The 27,973-nt window shown below is 39.0% G+C and overlaps 1 protein-coding gene across 1 annotated transcript in view; it reads left to right on the top strand.

Annotated features, from left to right (window-relative positions):
* The window catches only part of ANOS1 (anosmin 1), a 214,002-nt gene that overhangs the window by 176,930 nt on the left and 9,099 nt on the right, over positions 1-27,973 (top strand). Inside the window, exons 9-10 of the mRNA XM_015126912.3 lie at positions 11,182-11,328; positions 25,601-25,695. Coding sequence (XP_014982398.3) covers positions 11,182-11,328; positions 25,601-25,695 — 242 coding nt within the window. The remainder of the gene's footprint in view (positions 1-11,181; positions 11,329-25,600; positions 25,696-27,973) is intronic.

Genomic DNA, 27,973 nt, shown 5'->3' with positions numbered 1-27,973 from the left:
TGTCCTTGTTGAAGTTACATTATCTAGAGCCTTGTCATGGTCCAGCCCACAGACAAAACTTTTATGAAACCCTGGATCTCTGTAGCATATCCACAGCTTTTTCACCCTTCCTGGGGCATCCCCACAGAATCCTGTAACTCAGGGAGATATTCTTTAATTAGATCCTTCTGCTACCCTCTGAAGTATGATTATAAGCCTTTTTCTGTCCTTTAAGTCACATTGCACATGGAGTGCACAGTCCAGTCTAAATCCCTTCTCAGTAAGCCATGCAGTTCCCCATAAATATAAACATATCTATTCTCATGTCCAGGTTTATCTTCTCCTGTCTTCTGTATTCCAAGGTGGAGTCAGCCTGCCTTCTGTATGTGGTGGACTTCACCATGTGGTTTCTAGACCCATTCCTTCCCAACTCAGATACCTGCACTGACTGAAGTCAAATCTCATCTACGTCAGAGACCATGGATTATCTATATATCTGGTCACGGTATCCATCACAATCCCTGGCATATACACATGGCAACAAAAATATTTTTGAAACCAAGTTAATTAGTTACTCCGTTGTTTGCCTACAACCTCAACCTATTCCTCTCCACTGGCTTGATCTGCTCAGCTTCCAGTTCTAAAGCAAAGCTTTCACTGATGCTGGTTTCATTCTAGCTACCATCTTATCTTTCTCCTTTCCACATTTTTTCTCAAATGTCTGCAATCTATTTCTCAATCTCACTTTTCCACCAAATCTGCCCCTGCTAATTTCTAAGTCTGGTGGATGTTTTCCATTGCAATTTTATTGACCACTTCTGATGAGTTTGTCCTTGTTTAACTACACTTTCCCCATTGTTACATCTTGACCTTTGTATATTTGACTCCCAGATGTCTTAATTTTTCTCGTACCTCAGTTTCCTTGTAGGATCTCCTGCCTCCGTCCAGCTCTTGGACATTGGAGCTCTCCAGGGTTCTACCTTATCTGCTCTGACAATTTAGTCACTACCTACTCATGGTCTGTTCTCAATGACTCAGCTCCAGCCTCGATTTCTCCACTAATACCCGATGTCTCTAGCCTGTCATCCCCTGTATCTGAATGTCATACAGGCATCTCAACCTCAACATACTCCACATTGAACTCACTCCCTCCACTTACAAAGCTTGATGTTCCCAGGTATCTCTGGTCTCCATTGAGGTTACTACTGACCAGAAGCTTGGGAGACTTCCTTTTACCACTTCCTGTTCACTTCAGTTTGTTTCTAGGTCCTGCAATTATTTCAGGACCCACAGGTTTCTTGAATTTTCCAGGAACATAGTAAGAGCTCAGTAAATTGATTGTAACTCAGCTGAACGCAACTGTCTTTCCATTCAACCTGCTCTGTGCCACACTCCAGCACTACAGCTCTCTTAAGCTTTCATCTGCTATGGTCATAAATACTAAAGGGGAAGAGAGAAAGAAATGACTTTTGGTCTCATCTTGGAACAACCAAGGTTGGACATCTTTTACAAGCCATTTGCATGTTTTAACTGTGTCCTCCAAGAGTTTGTGTTCTCACTTGGTTGGCTGTTCCAGAGGAATTATCTTTACCAGTGGGAGTTTTTAGCCAGGTGGGGAGACACTGGAATTACGGCAGTTAAATGAACAAAGCAAGCAGTTAAATGAAAGAAATCTATTGGACCGGTTGATTCCCTGTGTTAAGGTCTTTTGCTAATTATCTTTTAAAAGTAGGTAATAGTTTAGCTGACCAATTAAGAGATATGGTAGTTAACCTATCAAAGACCACTTTATTCTAAAGACTGATTCCTCTTACATAGATTCAGAAAAGGAATAAAATAAAAGTAAGAAAAAGAAGTCATAGTGCAAAGTACCTATAGTAACACATATTGTTTGGGTCTCAGGTGATTCCACAGAAGAGAGTGACTTTTCAACAGATTATGTAGGATATAGTTGAATGTTTGTCAGGATTTTATATCCCAATGTTGATATATAATCTCATAAACACTAGTCTGTGACTTTTATAAGAACATTATATATTTCATCATGAACCAACTAGAAGTAAAGAATAATTACAACGTTATAGTATAAGCAAGGGAAATTACATTTTATAGGAAGGAGAGTAGTAAATGTCAGTATATAAATTACTTTTTGAATTATATTTTTCCAGGTCTGCAGGCTACTAGGTGTTTTAATGATAAACATTTCTATTCAAGTGAAGGCTGAATGTTCATGCAGTTTTATGAAAGAGTCCCTTGAAGGAAGTATGATATAGCATTGTCTTTAATGGAATGGTAGCTTGTTTCTTTGAAGACAGGAGGAATATTTTCAAGTTTGACAGGTTCCAAATGTTTTATAGTTGCCTCATGGAACTGGAATTATTTTCTGGCTCTCCAGAACAAGAATAGATGGGAGAGAAAATACTCTGAATCTCTTGATGATCTGTAAAATTAATCAAAACTTGGATGTTTGAAAAATAGTGTACATATTTTATTTTCTTAATTTCTATGACTATCGAAGAGTATAAATCAGACATCATAACTTTTTCAGAATATGGTAGATATGATATTATTCCATTTTTGCTTATTACTGAAAGTAGAGGAGACATTCTTATAAAGTCAGGGTCGTACTGCTAGCATTGTAGTATGCACCTTATTCGGTTTTTACCGAATAAAATTAGTGTTGCATGTGTCAGCAACACTAATTGTTGGTGGATTTCTCTTCTTGAATCATTTTAGTAAAGCAACAATGGTTCAATCTTGATATATAAAAGTATGTTTTTACATATATAATTAAATACTAAAGTTTGCCTAGGGCTGGGCGCAGTAGCTCATGCCTGTAATCCCAGCACTTTGGGAGGTGAAGATGGGCAGATCACTTGAGGTCAAGAGCTCAAGACCAGCCTGGCCAACACGGTAAAACCCCGTGCTAAAAATACAAAAATTAGCCTGGCATGGTGATGCATGCCTGTAGTCCCAGCTACTCTGGAGGCTGAGGCACGAGAATGACTTGAACCTGGGAGGCAGAGGTTGCAATGAGCTGAGATTGTGCCACTGCACTCCACTACAGCCTGGGTGACAGAGCAAGACTCCATTTAAAAAAGAAAAGAAAAGAAAAGAAAAAGTTTGCCTAGGATATAAAGCAAGTAGGAAGACAAGATTGACATTGAGGTTAAACCTAGTATCTAAACATGATATCTATCTAAACATAGTATCTGTCTTAGTTATCTGGTGGTGAGTTCTCAATATTATCACAGATTATTAGAAACATAAATGGGTTTGTGAAAATCTTAGATCCTGGCTGGGCCCGGTAGCTCATGCCTGTAATCCCAGCAATTTGGGAGGCCAAGGTAGGAGGACTGCTTGAGGCCAGGAGTTGGAAACCAACCTGGGCAACATAGTGAGACTGTGTCTCTTAAAAAAAATTAGCCAGGCTTGGTGGTGCATGCCTGTAGTCCCAGCTACTTGGGAGGCTGAGGCAGGAGAATCACTTGAGCCTAGCAGTTTGAAGCTGCAGTGAGCCATGATAGTGCCATTGCACTCCAGCCTGGGAGACAGAGGGAGACCCTAACCCTTAAAACAATAAAAGCAAAAGAAAACTTAAATTCTTAATTAGTTATGTCATGAAGACTTTGGGTATAAGTAGGAGGACTCTTTAACTCCGTGACAGTGTCAAGAAAGTGATGGACTTTGGCTAGGATAACCATGAGTTTTCTATATCTGGTTCCTATCTCTTCTCCTGGGTTCTAAGCTTCCTATGTTATTGGTTATACTGACTCTCAAAAAGTAGCAACCTCATAAATGATTCTGTTATCCACACATTGATTTGAACTCTTTAAGCTAAAATAGCCTAAATGCGAATTTAACAAATGTGTGTTTTTATTTTCCTTTCATCTGGTCTGTTGGATAGACAATTCATTGGTCATGCCAGTGTCAGGAAAAATTGAGTTGATGTAGATTATCTTCTGGGGTCCACAGCTTTCCTTGACTGATCTTGTCTTACCCCAGGTTGGGCGTGTTCTCTCCATCTCATCCTTCTGTCTTCCTCTCACCTGCCCAAGAATGCAAACCTCGCTGCTTTTATTAGAAGAGTTTCGATAACACATTGTTTATAAGCATAAAATCAATACAGCTTACCCTTTTATCTCTCAAAGGGCTATTTGGAATTCAGAAAGCAGAAACATCTTGCATCAAAGGGCAGAATTTCTATGTATGCAACCTCTAAATTCAGTGAGTAGATGAGAGAGAAATTTGGGGCCTAGGGAAATTTTTGGTGTCCTAATTATTAAATCATATAAATGGGTACTCTGTAAGACTCAGTACATGGTGATGGAAACAGAAGTTTGGCATGGGATGGCCCTGGGATTAAATTTCACCTTCACTCTTTGAATTATGTGAAACTGAATACAATTCTTAGTATTTTTGAGTGTTGCTTTTTTCATCTTCAGTGCACGCTAATTCCTTTCTCAGGGGTCTGCAAACTATGGCCCACAGGCCAAATCCAGCCCCCTCCTGGTTTTGTAAATAAGATTTTATTGGCACAGGGTCACATTTGTTTGCATATCATTTACATATCATGTCTGGTTGTTTGGGGAGTACAACAGTAATTGAGTAGTTGGGAGAGAGACCGGTCTGCAAAACCGAAAACATTTTCCATATGATGCACAGAACCAAAAATATTTACTATCTGGCCATTTAGGAAAAGTTTACTGGCCCCTGCTTAATTTCATAGGATGGCTCTATGAATGTAAATTAGTGTCAAAATTCACCACCCCAACCAAGCCCCTCAGGAACACACCTGGAGTCAAAAGTGAAGTTCAGTGGCATGTGCCTATACTCCTAACTACTTAGGGGGCTCAGATGGGAGGATCACTTGAGCCAGAAGTTTGAGACCAACCTGGGCAATGGTGTGAAACCCTGTTTCCAAAGAAAAAAAAATATTAAGTTTATTGCCCTTCCTGCAACATGTTTGAATCTCATGTTAAAGGATAACTATATTGACATAAATAAAACACCCCAAATAGCCCGAGGCAAGTGAGTATTTGGTAATATATTTGGTATAAACAGCCATCAATTCATAATTTTATTTATTTCATTTCATCCAAGGAAGATTAGGATGAGCTCTGTTTTGTAGAGGACTTCTGGGTTGAGTTTGAGAAGCAAATTAAAGAAGAAAAAATAACTTAAAACAAAAAATACAGGAACACAAAAGAGTGGTGTGTTTTGATTTACTCTGGAAAATCTTCACCAGGGAGAGCCTCTGAGAAGTTTTCATGGGCAAAGAAGGTTGACAGAAACAAGTAGTGCTGGTCCATTCTGAGCTAAAGCAATCAAAAGTATAGATACAAAGAAAACAAGCAGATTTGGAGAATTAGGAATGGCAAAAGAGAGAAAGATACAGCTAAATGAAAACAGAATAATAAAAAACAAACTAAAACTAGAGTCAGATCATGACTCTACACAACAACACAGTAAGAAATGACCTGCGCTAAGAATGAAATCTTGAACTGCCTGATTCAAAGATATGTTTAATGCTGTTTTGATTTATAGTAGTATGTCTCTATCTCCCACTGGATATGGGATACATAGGGCTTGGAATCCTTCTTGTTCAGTTTTATGGTGTCCTAGCATTGCAACAAATATGTGTTGAAAACACTTTGAAATGGACAATAGGGGAAAAAAGTTCATGCTTTTAAATAGCAACCAATAATGAACATGTGAACATACTTTCACCTCGTCTTTCCTAAAGTGTCCTGGTTTCTTCACAAAATACCATGTCACATGGCAGCAGTTATACTCCCATGACTCGATTCTTCAGAAAACTTGTGGCCACTTTTTCAAAGAACAGAAACAGTGGCTGGTCAGACTGATGCTCTTCCACTGGGCAGGTGCCTTTGGTCAAGCTCACTGCTGGCACACCATCATGAGAGCGATTTGTCTGGTGGTATTTCAAGAGCCCCTCAGGTACAAAAACTTCATCTCTGCAACTCCTAGCTCAATGCCTGGCTCTTGGGAAGTGCTCAGAATTGCTGACAGAAAGAGCTAATTACTGAATGGGTTCTTGTACTCCATTGCCCAACCTGATGCCTTTTCATTTCATTTCATTTGCTGGATATTTTAAAGTTTCACTTTAATATCTGTCAGAATTTGGATGTCTGTCACTAATCTGAATGACACACAGATGGGTTGCTGAGTGTTGAAGCTGAAGTTGGCATTGTCAGCTGAGTAGGTGCAATTTGCTCTTTACTATTTATTTGACAAAGCTGAACCACATTTCCGTTTAGAGCCCTGCGCCAAGTATGATGGATAATACTCATACTTCCATATTACATATGGGTTTTCCACGAAAACCTATCAATTGCTTCACGAAATGCTATTGTAATATTATTTTATTTTCCCCATAACTATAAAAAAACTATAATGAGAAATATTATTTATACTTATTATTTACATTGGAGCATCTTTCAAGCCTGGTGAATATATGTTACTTACCAAATTAAATACTGGGGATTACGTGTAATATACTTTTAGTATTCCAGTGGATTTTTTTTTTTTTTTTTTTTTTTTGAGATGGAGTCTTGCTCTGCCACCCGGGCTGGAGTGCAGTGGCCTGATCTCAGCTCACTGCAAGCTCCGCCTCCCGGGTTTACGCCATTCTCCTCCCTCAGCCTCCAGAGTAGCTGGGACTACAGGTGCCCGCCACCGCACCCAGCTAGTTTTTTGTATTTTTAGTAGAGACGGGGTTTCACCGTGTTAGCCAGGATGGTCTCGATCTCCTGACCTCGTGATCCGCCCGTCTCGGCCTCCCAAAGTGCTGGGATTACAGGCTTGAGCCACCGTCCAGTGGATTTTGAAGGGGGGCAGTTCATTAACTTGAACATGAAAGAATATGCAGTTATACCATCTTTTACTTTAAAAAAAGAAGACATTTAATATGACTAAATAACAGGATGAAATGAAGTACACTGGGACTAATATCAGGTTATATAATAATGATTATTATTTTTTATTATATTTTAAGTTCTGGGATACCTGTGCACAACGTGCAGGTTTGTTAACATAGGTATACATGTGCCATGGTGGTTTGCTGCACCCATCAACTCATCATCTACATTAGGTATTTCTCCTAATGTTATACCTCCCCTTGCCCCCCACCCCCAACAGGCCCTGGTGTGTGATGTTCCCCTCTCTGTGCCCATGTGTTCTCATTGTTCAACTCCCACTTATGAGTGAGAACATGCAGTGTTTGGTTTTCTGTTCTTGTGTTAGTTTGCTGAGAATTGTGGTTTCCAGCTTCATCCATGTCCCCGCAAAGGACATTAACTCATTCTTTTATATGGCTGCATGGTATTCCATGGTGTATATGCCACATTTTGTTTATCCAGTCTATCATTGATGGGAATTTGGGTTGGCACCAAGTCTTTGCTATTGTGAATAGTGCTGTAATAAACATATATGTGTATGTGTTTTATAGTAGAATGATTTAAAATCCTTTGGGTATATATCCAATAATGGAATTGCTGGGTCAAATGGTATTTCTAGTTCTAGATCCTTGAGGAATCGCCACACTGTCTTCCACAATGGTTGAACTAATTTACACTCCCACCAACAGTGCAAAAGCATTCCTATTTCTCCACATCCTCTTCAGCATCTGTTGTTTCCTGACTTTTTAATGATCGCCATTCTAACTGGCATGAGATGGTATCTCATTGTGGTTTTGATTTGCATTTATCTAATGACCAGTGATGGTGAGCTTTCTTTCATATGTTTGTTGGCCGCATAAATGTCTTCTTTTGAGAAGTGTCTGTTCATATACTTTGCCCACTTTTTGATAGAGTTGTTTTTTTTTCTTGTAAATGTGTTTGTTTCATGTAGATTCTGGATATTATTAGCCCTTTGTCAGATGGATAGATTGCAAAAATGTTCTCTCATTCTGTAGGTTGCCTGTTCACTCTGATGCTAGTTTCTTTTGCTGTGCAGAAGCTCTTTAGTTTAATTAGATCCCATTTGTCAATTTTGGCTTTTGTTGCAATTGCTTTTGGTATTTTAGTCGTGAAGTCTTTGCCCATGCCTATGTCCTGAATGGTATTGCCTAGGTTTTCTTCTAGGGTTTTTATGGTTTTAGGTCTTGCATTTAAATCTTTAATCCATCTTGAGTTAATTTTTGTATAAGGTGAAAGGAAGGGATCCAGTTTCAGTTTTCTACATATGGCTAGCCAGTTTTCCCAACACCATTTATTAAATAGGGAATCCTTTCCCTATTGCTTTTGTCAGGTTTGTCAAAGATCAGATGGTTGTGGATGTGTGATGTTATTTCTGAAGCCTCTGTTCTGTTCCATTGGTCTATGTATCTGTTTTGGTACCAGTACCATGCTGTGTTGGTTACTGTAGCCTTGTAGTGTAGTTTGAAATCAGGTAGCATGATGCCTCCAGCTTTGTTCTTTTCGCTTAGGATTGTCTTGGCTATATGGATTCTTTTTTGGTTCCGCATGAAATTTAAAGTAGTTGTTTCTAATTGTGAAGAAAGTCAGTGGTGGCTAGATGGGAATAGCATTGAATCTATAAATTACTTTGCACAGTATGTCCATTTTCACAATATTGATTCTTCCTATTCATGCTCATGGAATGTTTTTCCATTTGTTTGTATCCTCTCTTATTTCCTTGAGTAGTGGTTTGTAGTTCTCCTTGAAGAGGTCCTTCACATCCCTTGTAAGTAGGATTCCTAGATATTTTATTGTCTTTGTAGCAACTGTGAATGGGAGTTCACTCATGATTTGGCTCTCTATTTGTCTGTTATTGGTGTATAGGAACGCTTGTGATTTTTGCACATTGATTTTGTATCCTGAGACGTTGCTGAAGTTGCTTATCAGCTTCAGGAGATTTTGGGCTGAGACGATTGGGTTTCCTAAATATACAATCATGTCATCTGCAAATAGAGACAATTTGACTTCCTCTCTTCCTATTTGAATACCTTTATTTCTTTCTCTTGCCTGATTGCCCTGGCCAGAACTTCCAATATTATGTTGAATAGGAGTGGTGAGAGAAGGCATCCTTGTCTTGTGCCAGTTTTCAAAGGGAATGCTTCCAGCTTGTGCCCATTCAGTATGATATTGGCTGTGGGTTTGTCATAAATAGCTCTTATTATTTTGAGATATGTTCCATCAATACCTAGTTTATTGAGAGTTTTTAGGCATGAAGGGGTGCTGAATTTTATTGAAGGCTTTTTCTGCATCTATTGAGGTAATCATGTGTATTTTGTCATTGGTTCTCTTTATGTGATGGATTGAGTATGTTGAACCAGCCTTGCATCCCAGGAATGAAGCCAACTTGATCGTGATGGATAAACTTTCTGATGTGCTGCTGAATTTGGTTTGCCAGTATTTGATTGAGGATTTTCACATCAATGTTCATCAGGGATATTGGCCTGAAATTTTCTTTTTTTGTTGTGTCTGTGCCAGGTTTTGGTATCAGCATGATGCTGGCCTCATAAAATGGGTTAGGGAGGAGTCCCTCTTTTTCTATTGTTTGGAATAGTTTTAGAAGGAAAAATACCAGCTCCTGTTTGCATCTGTGGTAAAATTCTACTGTGAATCCATCTGGTCCTAGGCTTTTTTTGGTTGGTAGGCTATTATTCAGAGATTCAATTTCTTCCTGGTTTAGTCTTGGGAGGGTGTATGTGCCCAGGAATTTATCCATTTCTTCTAGATTTTCTAGTTGATTTGCGTAGAGGTGTTTATAGTATTCTCTGATGGTAGTTTGTACTTCTGTGAGATCAGTGGTGATATCCCCTTTATCATTTATTATTGTGTCTATTTGATTTTTCTCTCTTTTCTTCTTTTTTATTCTGGCTAGTGGTCTACCTATTTTGTTAATGTTTTCAAAAAACGAGCTCCTGGATTCACTGATTTTTTGAAGGGTTTTTTTGTGTCTCTATCTCCTTCAGTTCTGCTCTGATTTCAGTTATTTCTTGTCTTCTCCTGGCTTTTGAATTTGTTTGCTCTTGCTTCTCCAGTTCTTTTAATTGTGATGTTAGGGTGTCGATTTTAGATCTTCCCCGCTTTCTCTTGTGGGTATTTAGTGCTATAAATTTCCCTCTAAACACTGCTTTAGTTGTGTCCCAGTGATTCTGGTACGTTGTGTCTTTGTTCTCCTTGGTTTCAAAGAACTTACTTATTTCTGCCTTAATTTCATTATTTACCCGGTAGTCATTCAGGAGCATATTGTTCAGTTTCCATGTAGTTGTATGGTTTTGAGTGGCTTTCTTAATCCTGAGTTCCAATTTGATTGCACTGTGGTCTGAGAGACTGTGTTATTATTTCCATTCTTTTGCATTTGCTGAGGAATATTTTACTTCCAATTATGTGGTCAATTTTAGAATAAGTGCTATATGGTGCTGAGAAGAATGTATATTCTGTTGATTTGTGGTGGAGAGTTCAGTAGATATCCATAGGTGCACTTGGTCCAGAGCTGAGTTCAAGTCGTGAATGTTCTTGTTAATTTTCTGTCTTGTTGTTCTGTCTAATATTGACAATGGGGTGTTAAAACCTCCCACTATTATTGTGTGGGAGTCTAAGTATCTCTATAGGTCTCTAAGAACTTGCTTAATGAATCTGGGTGCTCCTATATTGGGTGCATATATATTTAGGTTAGCTCTTCTTGTTGCGTTGAATCCTTTACCATTATATATTCCCCTTCTTTGTCTCTTTTGATCTTTGTTGGGCGACAGAGTGAGACTCCATCTAAAAAAAAAAAAAAAAAAAAAAAATTCCTGCAGGTAGCTCTGTGCCTATCCAAATGGCCTCCCAGTTTTGCACTTGAAACCCAGGGCCCTGGTGGTGTAGGCACCTGAGGGAATTTCCTGGTCTGCAAGTTGTGAAAACAGTGGGAAAAGCGTAGTATCTGAGCCAGATAGCTGTCATTCACTCATGGCTTCGCTTGGTTAGTGAAGGAAGTTCCCAGGGCTTATGCTTCCTGTGTGAGGCAATGCCCCACCCTGCTTCTGCTCGCCCTCCATGGGCTGAACCCACTGTCTAACCAGTCCCAATGAGATGAGCCGCATACCTCAGTTGGAAATGGAGAAATCACCCACCTTCTGTGTTGGTGTCACTGGAAGCTGCATACTGGAGCTGTTCCTATTTGGCCACCTTGCCCAGGAATCTATAATTATTTTTAACAAGTAACTTAGAATGTTGTACTTTGTTATAGAAGAACAGCTTGCGAAAACTAGAAAAGGTGGAATTCAAACACAACTCCCTTTTCAAAGACGACGACCCACTCGCCCGCTGGAAGTTGGAGCTCCCTTCTATCAGGATGGCCAACTGCAAGTTAAAGTCTACTGGAAGAAAATAGAAGGTACATAAACATTACTTACTTATTTCCTACTTGCTTTAAACAGCACAGTAATGTAGAGGTAGTTTTGAAGAAGTAAATGTCAAGCCACTGTATCGATACTAAGGCAAATGGTTGTTGAACAAAACACTTAAATAGTATAAGTCTGAATGAGTTGATAGTTATCTCACATCTGGAAATCTACAACAGTCAATTACTTAAATATTTTCATTTCAGGAATATTAGCTTGTCTTCATTTCTTTCCCAGAGGGCTGATTGGCTGATGTTATATCCAAAACACTCAAAATACTCATTATTTTGAGCTGTAATTTTTGTTATAAATTATTTATTTTTAAAAAAAAAGATCCATAATACAAATAATTTAGAAAGTAGGAGGGGAAAGTCACCTATTATCTCAGTATCATTTCCTGAAACAGCATTTTGGTGGGTTTCCTTTCAGAAATTTTCTATGCATCTGTCTTTCACTCAGTTAGGGTGTGTGTGTGTGAGTGTGTTTATAAAACATACACGCATATTTCTGTGTAACATTATTTGAGCTGCTATATTGTAATGCATTTTTCATAACATTCTATAAATGCTACTCTGTATGGGTATATCTTAATATCATAATACATGTCATTATTCCAGTACAATGAAACATTTCAGTTCCTTTAGAATTTCTATTTTCTAATTAAGGCCCCAATACATTTGTCCTTAGGATAGATTCATTTCGTTTGAACATTTATCTTTAGCATAAATTCTTTTTATTTTTTTTTTGTCTTTGAATATTTGTTTTTCTATTATCAAGGTGGTAGTTTTAGAATTTATTCAACATAGAGTCTTTTATCTTTATCACTCTTATGCCTCTTAAAAACATAAGCAGAATAGATTGTTTCAAGAGTTAGGTTTTCAAAATTCTCCTCATTCTTCTGAAATTCACTTTTACTCAAGATATTGATGGGCCATGTGCCATAAGCGATATTGGTGTTGGAGTGGTTCCTATTCCAGGATTTTCTTTCAAGCTGCTGAAATCCATTCTGCAAGTAAAATAATATTATTATTAACATTAATATATTTTATTTCTATAATGTTAATTAAAATTAAAGTTTATTCAACATTTATTGCATTAAGATTATATTATATGTCTATATTACAATTAGTTTTATAATAAATATTAAGAAAATTATTTAATCTATTATATTAATTAAAATTATCAACTTATTCATATTTTAAAAATATAACATATTTTATTAATATTAAAATTTTAAGCATAATGTAATAAAATGAAAATGTAAACATCTACTATTGAAAAAGTAAATATCTCAAGCATACAAGAGTAACCACCACCATCCTGACTTTTGAAACTCAATATTTATTTTGCCTGTATTTGAAATTTATCAGAATGGAGTCACTCAATTTCTATTTGTATTTGGCTTCTTGCCATGAGCATTTTATGAAAAACCAATGCATTATGTTGCATGAAACAATTCATTTATATTGCTGCCTGGATGTCCTTAGTATATGTCAATCTGTGTATCCTTTCAGCTGTGGATGGAGATTTACTTATTCAGATGTGGAGCTATTAAGAATAGTACGTGTGTGAATGCCCTATTAGCACATGTTGTTTGACGCATACTCTTCCATAGAGGTGGGATTCTTAGGCCGTAGAGTATGTCAAGTTTTAGAAAACATTAATAGTTTTCCAAAATAGTTGTACCAGTTTACATTCTCACCAGTAGGGCATGGTGATGGTTCCAGGTGCTCCACATTCTCTCTGCCATGTGGTATTTACCATCTTTGTAAGTTTATCCTTTCTGGTATGTTCGTAGTAATACCTCATTGCTATTTGAATTCGCACTTTTCTGATGTCCAAGAAGTTGAGCACCTTTTTGTAAGTTTACTGACAATTGGATTTCTCTTTTTTGAAGGACTCTTTCAACTCTTTAGCTACTCTGTCCTGCAAGAATGCTTTTTATATTGTATATAAAAGTCATTTGGTGTTTGTTTATTTGTTTGTTTGTTTGTTGAGACATAGTCTTGCTGTGTTGCCCAGTCTGGGGTGCAGTGGTGTGATCTCAGCTCACTGCAACCTCTGCCTCCCAGGTTCAAGCGATTCTCCCGCCTCAGCCTCCTGAGTAGCTGGGATTATAGGCGTGTGCCACCATGCCCAGCTAATTTTTGTATTTTTAGTAGCGACAGGGTTCCACCATGTTGGCCAGGCTGGTCTTGAACTCCTGACCTCAAGTGATCTGCCTGCCTTGGCCTCCCAAAGTGCCAGGATTATAGGCGTGAGCCACCACGTCCAGCCGTCATTTGTTTTCATGTAAGTAGTTTCTTCCACGCTGATCCACTCTTGCATTTTTAACTTTCTTCTTAGTGGTTTTTTTTTTTTTTTTTTTTTTTTTATGGAATTTGACTCTTGTTGCCCAGGCTGGTCTGCCTCCCGGGTTCGAGCAATTCTCCTGTCTTAGCCTCCAGAGTAGCTGAGATTAAAGGTGGCTGCCACCATGCCTGGCTAATTTTTTGTATTTTCAGTGGAGATGGGGTTTCACCATGTTGACCAGGCTGGTCTTGAACTCCTGACCTCAGGTGATCTCCCTGTCTCAGCCTCCCAAAGTGCTGGGATTGCAAGTGTGAGCCACCGCTCCCAGCCCCTAGTGGTTCTTAATTTTAGAGATAAGCAATTCATTTTGTTTCCTTTAGGTTTAGTATTCTCTGTGTCCTGGTTAGGAAATCCTTTTTCATACAAAGGTCACAAAGATATACTCCTTTCTTGTCTTCTTGTCTACTGTTTCACCTTTTGTATTAGTCCATTTTCATACTACTATGAAGAAATACCTGAGACTGGGTAGTTTGTAAGGAAAAAGAGATTTAATGGACACACAGTTCCACATGGCTGGGGAGACCTCACAATCATGGCGGAAGGTGAAGGAGGAGCAAAGGTATACCTTACATGAGCGGTAGGCAAAAGAGCATGTGCAGGAGAACTGCATTTTATAAAACCGTCAGATCTCATGAGACTTACTCACTATCACGGGAACAACATGGGAAAACCTCGTCCCCATGATTCAGTTACCTCCCACCAGGTTCCTCACATGACACGTGGGGATTATGGGAGCTACAATTCAAGATGAGATTTGGGTAGGGGCATAGCCAAACCATATCACCTTTTATTCTTAAGCTCTTTTACCCAGAATTGATTTTTGTTGTAGAGGGTCAGTGTTCTTTTTTTTTTTTTTTCTTCTGATCTCCTTCTCTGATACGTCATTATGTATTTTTCAAATGACGATTTTCCCCAAAGCTCTACAGTGCCTTATTTGCCCTAAATAATGCATATACATGCAAGTTAATTTTTGGACTTTCTATAGAGTCTTTGGCATATTTTTCCAATGTTTTGACAATACCTTACTGTCTTAACTACCATAGATTTATAAATATTTCTAATGATAGTCCTCTAGTTTTTACTTCTTTTTCAAATTGTCTCAACTATTCTTGACCTTTTGAATGTTTATATACATATTTGAGTTAATTTTTCAATTTCCACAAAAACCTCCTGAGATATTTATAGAGATTGAATTCATCCACACATCAATGATTTTGAAGAATTGGCATCTTAAAAATACTGAGTCTTCCAGTCTACAAACATGATATGTTGCTGTATTCAGTTTTAAAATTTTTCTCTCAACAATGTTTTATAATATATTGGATAGAGAGTATGACACTTTTTAATATGCTTTTTCCAAGATATTTGTTTTTATTTTTATCCTATTATAGATGGCATACTTTTTCCTCAATTTTACTTTCTGATTTTTATTGTTGGTATATTATAAATGTTTTATATTCATATATTATTGACTGTGAATCCAGCAATATTGTTTTAGTACTTTGTTAATTATAACATTTTCTCTGATGATTTGTTTGCATTTTTTCTACAAAAACCATCATCTAGTTTGTAAATAATGAGAATTTTATATTTTCCTTTCCATATCTTTGACGTTTTAGTTTTCCCTTGCCTTAAAACTGGCTGAGAGTTTCAGTACAATGGTGACTAAAAGTGATAATATTAGGCATGATGTTTAAGTGATCTTTAGGGTTTTTGAAGACATCCCTGGTCAGATTAATACAATCCTCTACTCTTCTTACTTGCAAAGTTTTTGTGGTTAATTGATACTGATTTTTATCTAATATTCGTACTTCATCTAGTGACATGATCATACATTTTTCTTCTTTATTCTATTAAAACATGATAAACTAGAGGGAGCATTATAGATCACCTCCTAGGTCTGTTGTGAGGAATAAATGAGATTACACATCCAGATTGGTTGGACCGGTGGCTGACACAAAGGAGACACCTTAGGTGTTTCAGTGTGAGGATTCTTACGGCACTGCTTGTAGTGCAGAGAGAAGACAGGATGTCAGAACTGAGGTAAAGAGCCTCTGAGCCCAGCCTTGTAAGGCTTGGTGTTCCTTTAGGACTGACTCTCAATGTTTTCTCCTTTGTGAACAACAAAGAGCAGTACTTTAAAACATGATTTAGTTGTCCAGTTTGCAATACAAGTGCTATAAAACTTAAGCATCTTTTTAAATTTGGCAGAAGAAAAGGGATTCACCTTCACTGCACTGTATCAGCAAGCAGTAGTATGACCAGTATTGCCATACAATAATGATTTCAGTGCATGACAAATAGGAAACATGGTTGTTGGCATAGATACGTACACATATACACACATACACGCATATATACACACGCATTACTTTAAATAACTCAAAGTTAGAAATAAATGTGAAGAATATCAGTGGTTTTCTCAAATACTGAAATCTTTAAAGAAACCATAAGCAGAGAATTGTATCAATATTTATTAATCAATATTAGAGTCCATAGTGTTATCCAATTTATGATGCATGAAATTGTGGACTTGACGATAAAGAGACAAGATCCAAAGGCAAGGAGTGACCTTGATTTGGGTTCCAAAAGTGATGCTGACTTGATTGATGTTTAGTGACTTGGACCTGGGCCACAAAGGAGAAGCTGGGAGTGATGAGCTCCTGTGACGGAGATACACTAGCCTCTATTTGTCAGTAATGACTTGTTTCACGAATCGAAATGCCTCGCAGTCAGTGTTCAAACTGTTTTCTTCATACCCATTTCCAGCCTCTGAGCTCTGTCAACCTCCAGGAATGCTTCCTACTGCAGACCAATGTGAAGCCATCATCTAATAAGTACACATCCATGCTGGCCAGAGAACATTCTTTGTGGCTGGCCAAAACCTTGATTCCAAAGATACAACTGATGTCAAATATATTTCTAAAAGAGAATGTTCTGTGCAGTGGCCGTCAACAGTTGACACTGTAGCCTTCAGTCAAAACTATTGTGGTTACAGTGTTAATGCTTACTCAAGAGGCAGAGATTCATTCTACATCTTTAGTGACATGTCAGGATTTGTTCTGTGGATTTTTTTGTAGACCACGCATCTGTTTCTTGCCGTTTCAACTCATGCCCTCTCTACGTATTCACGCTAAAAATTTCTTTGAAGTAACAGGAAGTTCTTGAAAACACTTGGTATGGATTCCCTTTAAAAGAAGGGCAAAAATATGGAATTTGGCATTTTGCTTTTACCTTGTTTAGGAAGATCCTCCCAAAGAGTTTGGAATCTAAAAGGAACATTGTATAAAAATATCTAGACAGAATACTTATGACTCTACTGAGTACACCAAGCCCTTTACCAAAATAAAAGGTGTAAAAACAAATAGAGTTTCATTTTCCTACACAAATCCTGTGTCTGACAGCTGGTGGCAGAATCTTTTCATTTTCAATTAAAGTGACAAAGGAAATATAGAAAAAAAAGAAAGGGAAGAAAGGTCTGATAGTTCTTTTAAGTTGATCCTTTAGATATATAGTAAACATTGCAAACAGTAATAAGAGTCTTTAGATGAGTATTTTAATACATCCAAAAATGGTATGTTCAACTTTCATTTGAAAATGTGAAGTTTTAAAACTTTGAATTGACCAGGCACGGTGACTCACGCCTGTAATCCCAGCACTGTGGGAGGCCGAGGCGGGTGGATCACAAGGTTAGGAGCTCGAGACCAGTCTGGCTAATATGGTGAAACCCCGTCTCTACTAACAATACAAATATTAGCCAGGCATGGGGGTGCGTGCCTATAGTCCCAGCTACTTGGGAGGCCAAGGCCGGAGAATCTCTTGAACCTGGGAGGCGGAGGTTGCAGTGAGCCAAGATTGCGCCACTGACTCCAGCCTGAGTGACAGAGCGAGACTCCATAAAAACAAAACAAAACAAAACAAAAAAAACCTTTGAATTAACTTAGATATATCAATGAATGCATTTCTATTTACTTTTTGTCTTCTTTTGCAAATGGACACAAATTACCGACTTTATGCCAGGCTCTGTGCCATGTGATGGGAATACAATAATGGATAACGGATATTTCCTACCTTTAAGGAACCTGCAGTTCTGAGGCTTAGGCAGATAGGCAGTTGCCACATAATAAGACATTATTCTTCACAGCAGTCTGGATAAACAGCTGAAGTAGTTGAGAGCAGAGAGATTTTGATGTTGTGTGCAGAGGAATTTTCACAGAGGAGGTAAAGTTTAAGGTACGTTTTAAAGGCTGGATTACTTTTTTTGGCCAGGGAAGATGAACACTTCTGACCCAGGAAATGAAGAGGTGCAGCTGGGAGAAAGATCAGGAATGTCAAGTATTGGTGAGGCTGAGGAAGTGACTGTGTGAGGCTGGAGAGACAGATCAATGTCGAGTGATGGAGAAGCTTATATGTTATGCCAGGAAGCTTGGATTTTGTTCTATGTGGAGGAAAGGAATGTGAAGTAGCAGGGGAAGGTCTGAGTGGGACTTGGAGATGTTAGCAAAAGCAAGCGTGCAAGGAGAATGGATTGGGAAAGTTCAGAGAGAGCATGTCGTTTAATTTCAGTAGCCAAGACGAGAAATAATCAGATCGTGAATTAAAGACAGCAGTAGCAGGAGGAAGGTTGGCGAGTTACGTAAGAGTATTACACAAGTGTCCACATAATTTATTGTCTGAAGTGGGATTTATTTGAGAATAAATGGAGGCATTTGTAAACATTATTCCCCACCAACAGACATAGACTGTAGGAGAGCCAGGATGTATGGCCACTTGGATATTAAGACCTGGCTGAAGGGGAAAAGAGAAATGGATCTAAATGGAGTGTTTACCTTCTAGCTTGAATGACTAACAGTACTTCAATTAACAAAGATTGTGAGCAGTAGAATTATGATGTTTCCTGGGATATGTCTCCATGCTATGGAGAATTTGGTTTTGGTGTGTTGAATTTGAGATAACTGCATGATAGCCAGAAAATGTTATAGGCAGTCAGAAATACATACTTGTAGCTCAGGAGGTAGCTGTGTGATAGTATTGTGGATTTGACTGGAGCTATGGTCAATCCACTGCCTATACTGTCAGGGGATCTGCAAATGTTAGTTGATTTCCATTGGATCACACACCCACTCACTATCAGGAGCTGAGAACAGCTCATGCTCTAATTAGAGTTTCGTATTTTTCCAAAAAGTCCTTTTTCTTAAATTTTATCCATTCCAATGTCCCTTGCTATTTTAAATTTGAAAGCCAAATGTACATATAAATTGTAGCAGGGCTCATGATGTTGAACACATGATAGAAGGAGGTGGCAGAAAGCTTTGGAAAGTCCAAAGAACAACGAAGAGGAAAGTATGTTTCAAACTTATTCCACATTTTCCCTCCTTCCAGAAACCTTTTATGTACTCACCACATGATCTACAGAATCCCAAACCAAAGTTTCCCCAGACATTCATAAAACATGTTCTTATTCGTAATTATCACACATGTAGGAAAGGAGACCTTTGAAATGGACTCAGTATTACTAGCATAGGAGCTCTGTATGGAATGTGAATATCAGCACCGTTTCTGTCATGGGAAAGGACACTTTGGCTGGATTTTCTGGATTTTTTGACTTTGTAAAATGAGAAATTGTCTGCTCTGTATGAAACTCAATAGACCCATCTAAAGTGGTTTCAAACTCCTTGACAAGTAGCTGAATATTTTTGAATTATAATTTATTTCCAATTGTGGACACACTGAGTTGAAAACCTAAAAGGACTTAATGCTTTTGGCAAATAAGGGAAGAAAAGAACCTTGTTCATTAATCAAAACTCCATTATAAACAGAAATGGGTTCTTACGTCACATTGCTAAAAGTGATGGTGGGCAAAATATTGCTTTTGGACTTGGAGTTAGGGACCTAAAAGCCCAAATCTATTCATTTCCCTCAACATTTTTCAGTGACAGTTTCAGTTATTAGGATGTAGCATGTAGTTTCATAGATAAATGAATTAAACGTCAAATATTAGCTTTCTTTACTTAATACACATAGTAGTTGGGTTGTAATAGTGAATGCTCTGGGAGAAAATAAATATTTTCAACATTGCATTTATAGAACAAACTATTTTAAAACAATTTCACTTAGCTAATTTTGTTAGTAATTTTATTACTCCATTGATATTAGTTCATTTTTACTGTGTAATAATAGAATAAACAATTGTTTTAGGCTTTCTGACCTTCCTTCTTTCCTTCCTTCCTTCCTTCCTTCCTTCCTTTCCTTCCTCTCTCCCTCCCTCCCTCTCTCCTTCTTCTCTTTTCTTTCTTTCTCCTTTTTCCTTTCCTTTCCTTTCCTTTCCTTCTTTCTTTTTCTTTTCTTTCTTTCTTCTTTCCTTCTTTCTTTTTCTTTTCTTTCTTTCTTCTTTCCTTTTTTTGTCGTAGAGACAGAGTCTTGCTCTGTCACCCAGGCTGGAGTGCAGTGGCATGATCATGGCTCACTGCATCCTCAAACTCCTGGCCTCAACAATCCTCCTGCCTCAGCCTCCCAAGAAGCTGGGACTACAGACATGCACCACCATGCCCAGCTAATTTTCTTTTCTTTCTTTGGTTTTTTTTTTGTTTTTTTTTTTTTAGAAGGAGTTTCTCTCTTGTTGCCCAGGCTGGAGTGCAATGGCACAATCTTGGCTCACTGCAACCTCTGCCTTCTGGGTTTAAGCGATTCTCCTGTCTCAGCCTCCTAAGTAGCTGGGATTACAAGCATGCGCCACCATGTTTGGCTAATTTTGTCTTTTTAGTAGAGACAGGGTTTCTCCATGTTGGTCAGGCTGGTCTCGAACTCCCACCCTCAGGTGACCCAACCATCTCAGCCTCCCAAAGTGCTGGGATTACAGGCGTGACCCACAGTGCCTGGCGGCCCAGCTAATTTTTTTTTTTTTAATTTATTTTTTGTAGAGATGCGGTCTTTCTATGTCGCCCAGGATGGTCTCAAACTCCTGGCCTCAGGTGATCCTTCAGCCTCAGCCTCCCAAAACGCTGGGGTTGAAGGCACGAGCCACTGCACCTTGATGGTTTTCTAGCTCTAGACTTTGTGTTTTTACAACATAAATGTGAAAAGTTAGCTCAGACATAGAGGAAACATTCATGCTTCTATTTTAAGTAGCGTGTCTATGTGGCACTCAGAAATTCTTACTTTAGTTGTACAACATCAGAAAGTTCTGTTTCACCAAATCATTTTTACAGATAGAGTATGGGGCATTGATCCATGAGAAGACTTCATTCAACTAACCTTTATTGAGCACCTACTGTATGCAATGCACCATTTCGGATGCTAAAATACTGCAAAGAGGCAGACAAAAATCCCCACCCTGGTGGAATTGGCATTCTGTGACACCTCTCTAAGTGTGTGCCCCCTTCCCTGATGCTACGACTTACAATTCTTTTTACAGCAATTATTATTCTGGGGAACCCAAGGATTGCCTCTTTCTCAGAGCTCTAATGTCAATAACCCTATCATTCTTGGTCATTAGACTTTTGCAAACTGAGGAATTCACGTTTAATGAAAAATTTTAGAGTCCTTTATTTATGCCAGACACTGTGAGTTAGATCTATTTGAAAAGAAAATTAGATCCATCTAATTTTTGAACCATAGTTGAAGCATATTACAAGTAAAGTTTTTATCACTTAAAAATAATTTTCAAGTACTTTCTTTGTAATGTCATTTATTTGTGGAAAGAATTAAGCTAAGGAACCAGATCAGTTGGGTATTTAGCACAGAATTTTCATATACAGCCCTTCAGGAAGTGTTTGGCTATTTATTTTATTTTATTATTTTTTTTAAGACAGAGTTTTACTCTTGTTGCCCAGGCTGGAGTGCAATGGCACGATCTCAGCTCACTACAACATCCACTTCCTGGGTTCAAGTGATTCTCCTGCCTTAGCCTCCCGAGTAGCTGGGATTACAAGCATGTGCCACCATACCCGGCTAATTTTCATATTTTTAGTAGAGACAGGGTTTCACCATGCTGGCCAGGCTGCTCTTAAGCTCCTGACCTCAGACAATCCACCCGCCTCAACCTCCCAAAGTGCTGGGATAACAGGCATGAGCCACCACACCCAGCCTGAACTCTGCTATTTTTAATATTCTAGTTACAGATTGAGACCTGCAGTCATAACCTAAAATACAAGCTCTTAGGATTTTATTAATTGGCAAGATAAAACTAAGGACATGATGTTTGTATAAATGACTTCCATCAAAGCAAATATCTATGAATCGACCTGTTAAAATTGAACTCAAGTCACGTAAACGAGTGTGGACATTTTTAGGGCTTGCTTTTAAAAAATAAATGTCCCCATACTGGTCATTTGGGGGTGCCATTTACAATACTTTCAGGGCATTTTAAATCTAAGTTTAATTTATATTTTACTTTCTCAGATTGCTTTTAATTACCTTATGTAATATCATGTCTTCTCACACTATTTCTTCCATATCTTAGATTATAAGGAATTATTTTCACTGTTGCCAGAATGAGTAGAGAAATAAAAGTGAATTTGAACTGCTATATCTTCTTTCACTGATTTATTCATTAAATGTTTACTGTCTGTTTATCACCTGCCAGGTGCCATGCTCATCTTTGTTTATGCAACAGTGACAGCAAATAGGCATTATCTTTGTAGTTATGGAGCTCTGGCCAAATGGGGTTGACAGGGATTCGTGAAGTAACAACAGAATCAAACAAAACATTGGGAATGAGAGGAGTCTCTGCATGAGATGAATATGCAGAGGCAGTGGAGACCTGGAAGCCAGGCTAAGGAGTATTAGTGTCTTTATTCAGAGGGCAGAGAAAAGCCATTCAGTGACTCAAAGCCAACCTTGAGATGGGGACATTACCCTTAGTTATTTGGGTGGAAACGAATACAATCACAAAAGTCCTTCAAAGTAGAAGAGGGAAGCGGAGTGCAAGAATCAGAGAGATGGCATGGTGCAAAGGACTCAGCCCAGTGTTGTTGACTTTGAAGCTGGTGAAAGGGCACCACCGGCCAAGGAACGCCAGAAGCCTCTAGAAACCGGAAAAGTCATGAAAATACATTCTTCCCTGGAGCCTCCAGAAAGGAGTACAGGCCTGCCTTGATTTTAGGCCAGTGACACCCATTTCAGACCTACAGAAGAGAAGACATTTATATTGTTTTATGCAGCTACACTCATGGTAATTTGTCACAGCAGCTATAGAAAACCAGTACATGAACTCATTTAAAACTCACACCAAACCTATTGCATTGGCTGAATTAGTATCCTTATTTTCAGATAAAGGGAATGAGGCTCACTGAGGCTGCTGGAGTTGTTTGCTGAAGCCCACCTTCCTCGAAGGTCGTCTGTGGGGTTAAAATTCTGTATCCTACAGCCAGAAAGAAAAGCGTGAATGCTAGGAGAAGTTGAGGTACAGAAATCAACATGGTAGCTTCAGCAAAGTTGAGTTTGGAAAGCCTCCACATGGGAGAGGAACGAGGGAGCATCAGCTCTTCATGGGACTAGCTCAGGTGGAAGTAGACGTTTGGGAGCTGTCAGCAGAAAAGTTTTTCAAGCCATGGGAATCAATGAAGTGATTGATGGAGGTGACACAGAGAGAAGATGCAAGTGCAGTGAACTCAGACAAGGCGAGATTTAGGGCTAACAAAAGGGAGGGAACCCAAAAGGAGTGCCCCGTGTGTCACTCGATGCTGCCTCCTATGAAAATATAATTGCATTGTAAAATATGTAAAGGATTTTTAGGATATGGAGGATCCCCAGGGCAGCCAAGCCTCCTCGTATTCCTGTAATATAGCCACCCCAAGTCCCCTGGCTGCTCTTCACCAAAGACCCTCGGTCATCTGTCATGCTCCGTTCTCATGTCAGCACTTTGACACGTGCTGTGTATTCCCTGCTGGTAGAGCTTTTAAGCTGCCCAGTATTGTAACCATGGCCATCTGCAGCTGTTTAAATGTAAATTAATTAAAATGAAACAATAAAGAATCTAATTCCTCTGTTAAACAGAGGACATGTGAAGTGCTTTATAGGCACAGGTGACTAGTGTTTACCACAGACAGAACATTTCCATCCCAACCGCCAGTTCCGTTGGACAGGGCTGGCTGAGAACGCCCTCCCACAGGTCTCTGCAGTGCCACTACCCACTGCTACACCTTCTTCAAGTCCTGACTCAGAATTGAACACACGCCAGCCGCCTTATATAAAATCAGCACTTTTTGTCAATCCACCCTACTGCTCTTACCTTCTGGGTTTTTTTTTTGTGGGGGCGGGGGCGGGGGGGATGAAGTTTCGCTCTTGTTGCCCCAACTGGAGTGCAGTGGCGATCTCGGCTCACTGAAATACCCACTTTCCGGTTTCAAGAGATTCTCCGGCCTCAGCCTCCGGAGTAGCTGGGATTACAGGCGCCTGCCACCACGCCTGGCTAATTTTTGTATGTTTAGTAGAGAGGGGGTTTCACCATGTTGGCCAGGCTAGTCTTGAACTTCTGACCTTATGATCTGCCTGCCTCGGCCTCCCAAAGTGCTGGGATTACAGGCGTGAGCCACGGTGCCCAGCCACCTTCTGTATTTATATGTAGACTTATTACCTTCTAACATAATACCTATCTTACCTATGTATTATATTTATTCTCTGTTATTATTGGCCCCATTTCTATGTAAAATTCAGGAGGGCAGCAGCCACTCCTGTGTGATTATTTCACTGCTGTTGAATGGAAGAACATGAACACACTCAGTGATTGATGTCAGCCTTGTGAATAGCCTATAATTCTTTTTTTAAAAAATAAACGCTTGATGTCTGCTATGTAAAAATTAAAACCTCTAGTACGTGATTTCTCTTTTAACTAAATGCCCTGAGTGCCCACTTTTATATCTGTTTGCTTTCTCTCATTTAAAGTTCTTCTTTTCTGGTTCCAAAGTGCTCAAAGCAAAGTTCCCACTAGATCAACCCAATTTCATCAAAGAGTTTTGTCCTCTGAAAACCCCCATCAAACACTTGGCATGATGTTGGGGACAAGATGTTAATCACCTGCAAAATAGTGCCGTTTGGTGCCATTTCACACCCCTTGGACACACTGGGGTGATTAATAAACCCGAGACTGTCAAGGCCTGCTTTCCCACACTCATTGAGTTGCTTGTCATTATTTTCTCTTTTTTTCCCCCACTTTATTGTCCAAAGTAAAGAAATGTACAGAAAATATGCCTCTTGCCCTGGGAATAAACATGTTCAAAAGGTCAGTCTTCTGGCCTGTGTTTGAGAACACCAAGTCATATTTCAGTAGGGATCAGCCATACAGAAATGCCACGATGCACTTGGTTAAGGGGGAGTGGGAAGCATATATCCCTATCCTTTTGACAAAAGAACTTCTTTATGGCAATACGTAACAGGAAATAAACATGGATAGCCAATTCTGTAAGTGTGAAGGCAATGTTTTTGTTCTTGTGTGGATTCAATAGTATCTCGCCTTTATTTAAACAAAAAATGTAGGATTGAGAAACTTCTGATGATTCTCTTCTACAACGGGAATTACGAGAGCTGTTGCTAGGTGTTACCTTTCACTATAGGGCTTTGCCTGCTGTAAAAACCACGGCTAGGTTATTCTCAAGACATCTTTTGAATCATTTTGCTATGACTTTACTAATTTTTTTTTTTCTACTTAGTACTTGCACTTCAGCACAGGTTTTCCCTTGGCAGTATATTACTTTTTTCCCTTACTTTGTTCTTAATCATTAAGTATTCAGAATTATTAATTATTATAATTATTAAGTAATCAGAATCTCACCTCCTTTGGCTCACCTGTGCATTTACTGGTCACCTGTAGAGTTTCATTTCCTCTCCTTTTCTCCTCTCAAGTTCAAGAACCCCAGGCTACATGGAATGTAACATCCAACCTATTATTTTTGGTTGTGTGTTTTGGCATTATAGATCCTACTGTCAACCGATATCATGTGCGGTGGTTTCCTGAAGTGTGTGCCCACAACAGAACAACCGGATCAGAGGCATCATCTGGCATGACCCACGTAAGGACATGATCTCTGGGCCAACTTGATCTGTGAACATAATTAGACCGGAGGATATACAAACTAGACGTGTCAAACAGATAACTCATTCTCACAAATCAGCTATTGAGTAATGACTTGATGGAAGTGGAAAACAGAATGATCATTATATTCACTCATTATTTTATCCATTCACACCATTGCACTGGGAGCTTACTCTGTTACCATCATAGAGCAAAACCTAAAGTGCAGAGACTAAAGACACAGTTCTTAAAGAACTCCCATATTTCAGGTGGAAATATGCCTGAGTATCTGTGTGCTTCATCTTAACTGGACAAAACCTTTGAATTATTTTCTGAATTTTGACACGTCACTGTGATCTAAAGGTGTAATTATACAAGTGAATGTCTATGTGACTCTATCATTTCACACCATGTGCCTAAATGCCATCAGCTCAGTTAGTGAAATAATCTCCCTGTCCTGTATAGCATGCACCAATATTTTGACTTTTAACTTTAAGAGAACATTAAACTCTCTGAGGATAGCAACTCTGTCAATATTGCCCAAAATATTATTCTAAATATTTTGGGGTTAGTACATGAATTATAGATTAGAATCAACAAACCAACACAAAATGTTTAAGAGGTCATTGTATTATACAAAGTGTATAATACACTTTGATGGCAATTTATATGTAATACCTCAGGACAGTTTAAAAAATCCAAAAACATGGCCCCAAACATACAGTGTTTTGGTTTGTGATATGTAACTAGAATATTTTTGTTTTGAACATTTTCTAAAGCAAGCACCATATTTTAAGAACCAGACCTACTGGCATAATTTTAAGATAATGAGATAAAACAAGTCACTGGATTTTCAGAAATACACAGCTTCTTTTTCTGTTTTACTGAATTTGATTTGTCTCATGTTCACCAAAGTTTCTCCCTTTATTTATCCTTAAATTAGCTCCAATGTTTGTGACCTTCAGTAAAATAATTCAACAGACATTCTTTTTTTTTTTTTTTTTTTTTTGAGACGGAGTCTCGCTCTGTCACCCAGGCTGGAGTGCAGTGGCCGGATCTCAGCTCACTGCAAGCTCCGCCTCCCGGGTTCACGCCATTCTCCTGCCTCAGCCTCCCGAGTAGCTGGGACTACAGGCGCCCGCCACCTCGCCCGGCTAAGTTTTTGTATTTTTAGTAGAGACGGGGTTTCACTGTGTTAGCCAGGATGGTCTCGATCTCCTGACCTCGTGATCCGCCCGTCTCGGCCTCCCAAAGTGCTGGGATTATAGGCTTGAGCCACCGCGCCCAGCCCAACAGACATTCTAAATAGAGAAATTGATTTGAAAAGTGGAGAAAGAAATAAACAGAAGCGAGAATTATTAACATTTTTGTGGGCAGAGGGGTGAGGTTTCTGTTTTACTGATATGTGCGTGCCTCAGAACCCCACAGAACTGGGCTTATGTCAGTGTGATTCCCCAATCCTAGGCTTATCATCTTTAGGAACTCTGAGAGTGGTAACAACTATTTGCTGAGCAGATGTAATGTATCCGGTAGAAATAAAAATCAAACTCCTGAAAAATTATCTTTCTAGGGCCTTAGAACTTATCTGTATTTATTTTTAAACCTTTAGATCCAATTTTTTTTTTTTTTTTTTTTTTTTTTTTTTTTTTTTTTGAGACAGAGTCTCGCTCTGTCGCCCAGGCTGGAGTGCAGTGGCCGGATCTCAGCTCACTACAAGCTCCGCCTCCTGGGTTTACGCCATTCTCCTGCCTCAGCCTCCCGAGTAGCTGGGACTACAGGCGCCCGCCACCTCGCCCGGCTAGTTTTTTGTATTTTTTAGTAGAGACGGGGTTTCACCGTGTTAGCCAGGATGGTCTTGATCTCCTGACCTCGTGATCTGCCCGTCTTGGCCTCCCAAAGTGCAGGGATTACAGACTTGAGCCACCGCGCCCGGCCTATTATAATTTGTTTTTATGCTACAATGGAGCATCCACTAATTCACTTACTGCTGCAGATGTCTGCCTCCTATGCAACATGAAAGCAATCTTGAAATATCTGTGAAACAGGATCCTTAATAGCTATCCTTGGATTCCAATACAGTCCCATATAAAGAGCAGATTTATTTCCAAACAAAAGCAATTCAGACTCCCAAAGAGACATGGCGGCCTTGGCTTGGGCTTGGGTTGGGCTTGCATTGTCCAGATTGATTTGTTTCCTATTCACTGTTTATACTAACTGGCTGCAGAGTTGGGTGCACCCCATCTCCTGTCACCATCTGGATGAAGGGCCAGCAGGCC

Source organism: Macaca mulatta, chromosome X (assembly GCF_049350105.2).
Source record: "Macaca mulatta isolate MMU2019108-1 chromosome X, T2T-MMU8v2.0, whole genome shotgun sequence".
In the NCBI taxonomy this organism is placed as follows: Eukaryota; Metazoa; Chordata; class Mammalia; order Primates; family Cercopithecidae; genus Macaca; species Macaca mulatta.
The sequence above is the reverse complement of the archived record's forward strand: the minus strand, read 5'-3'. Positions and strand labels throughout refer to the sequence as shown.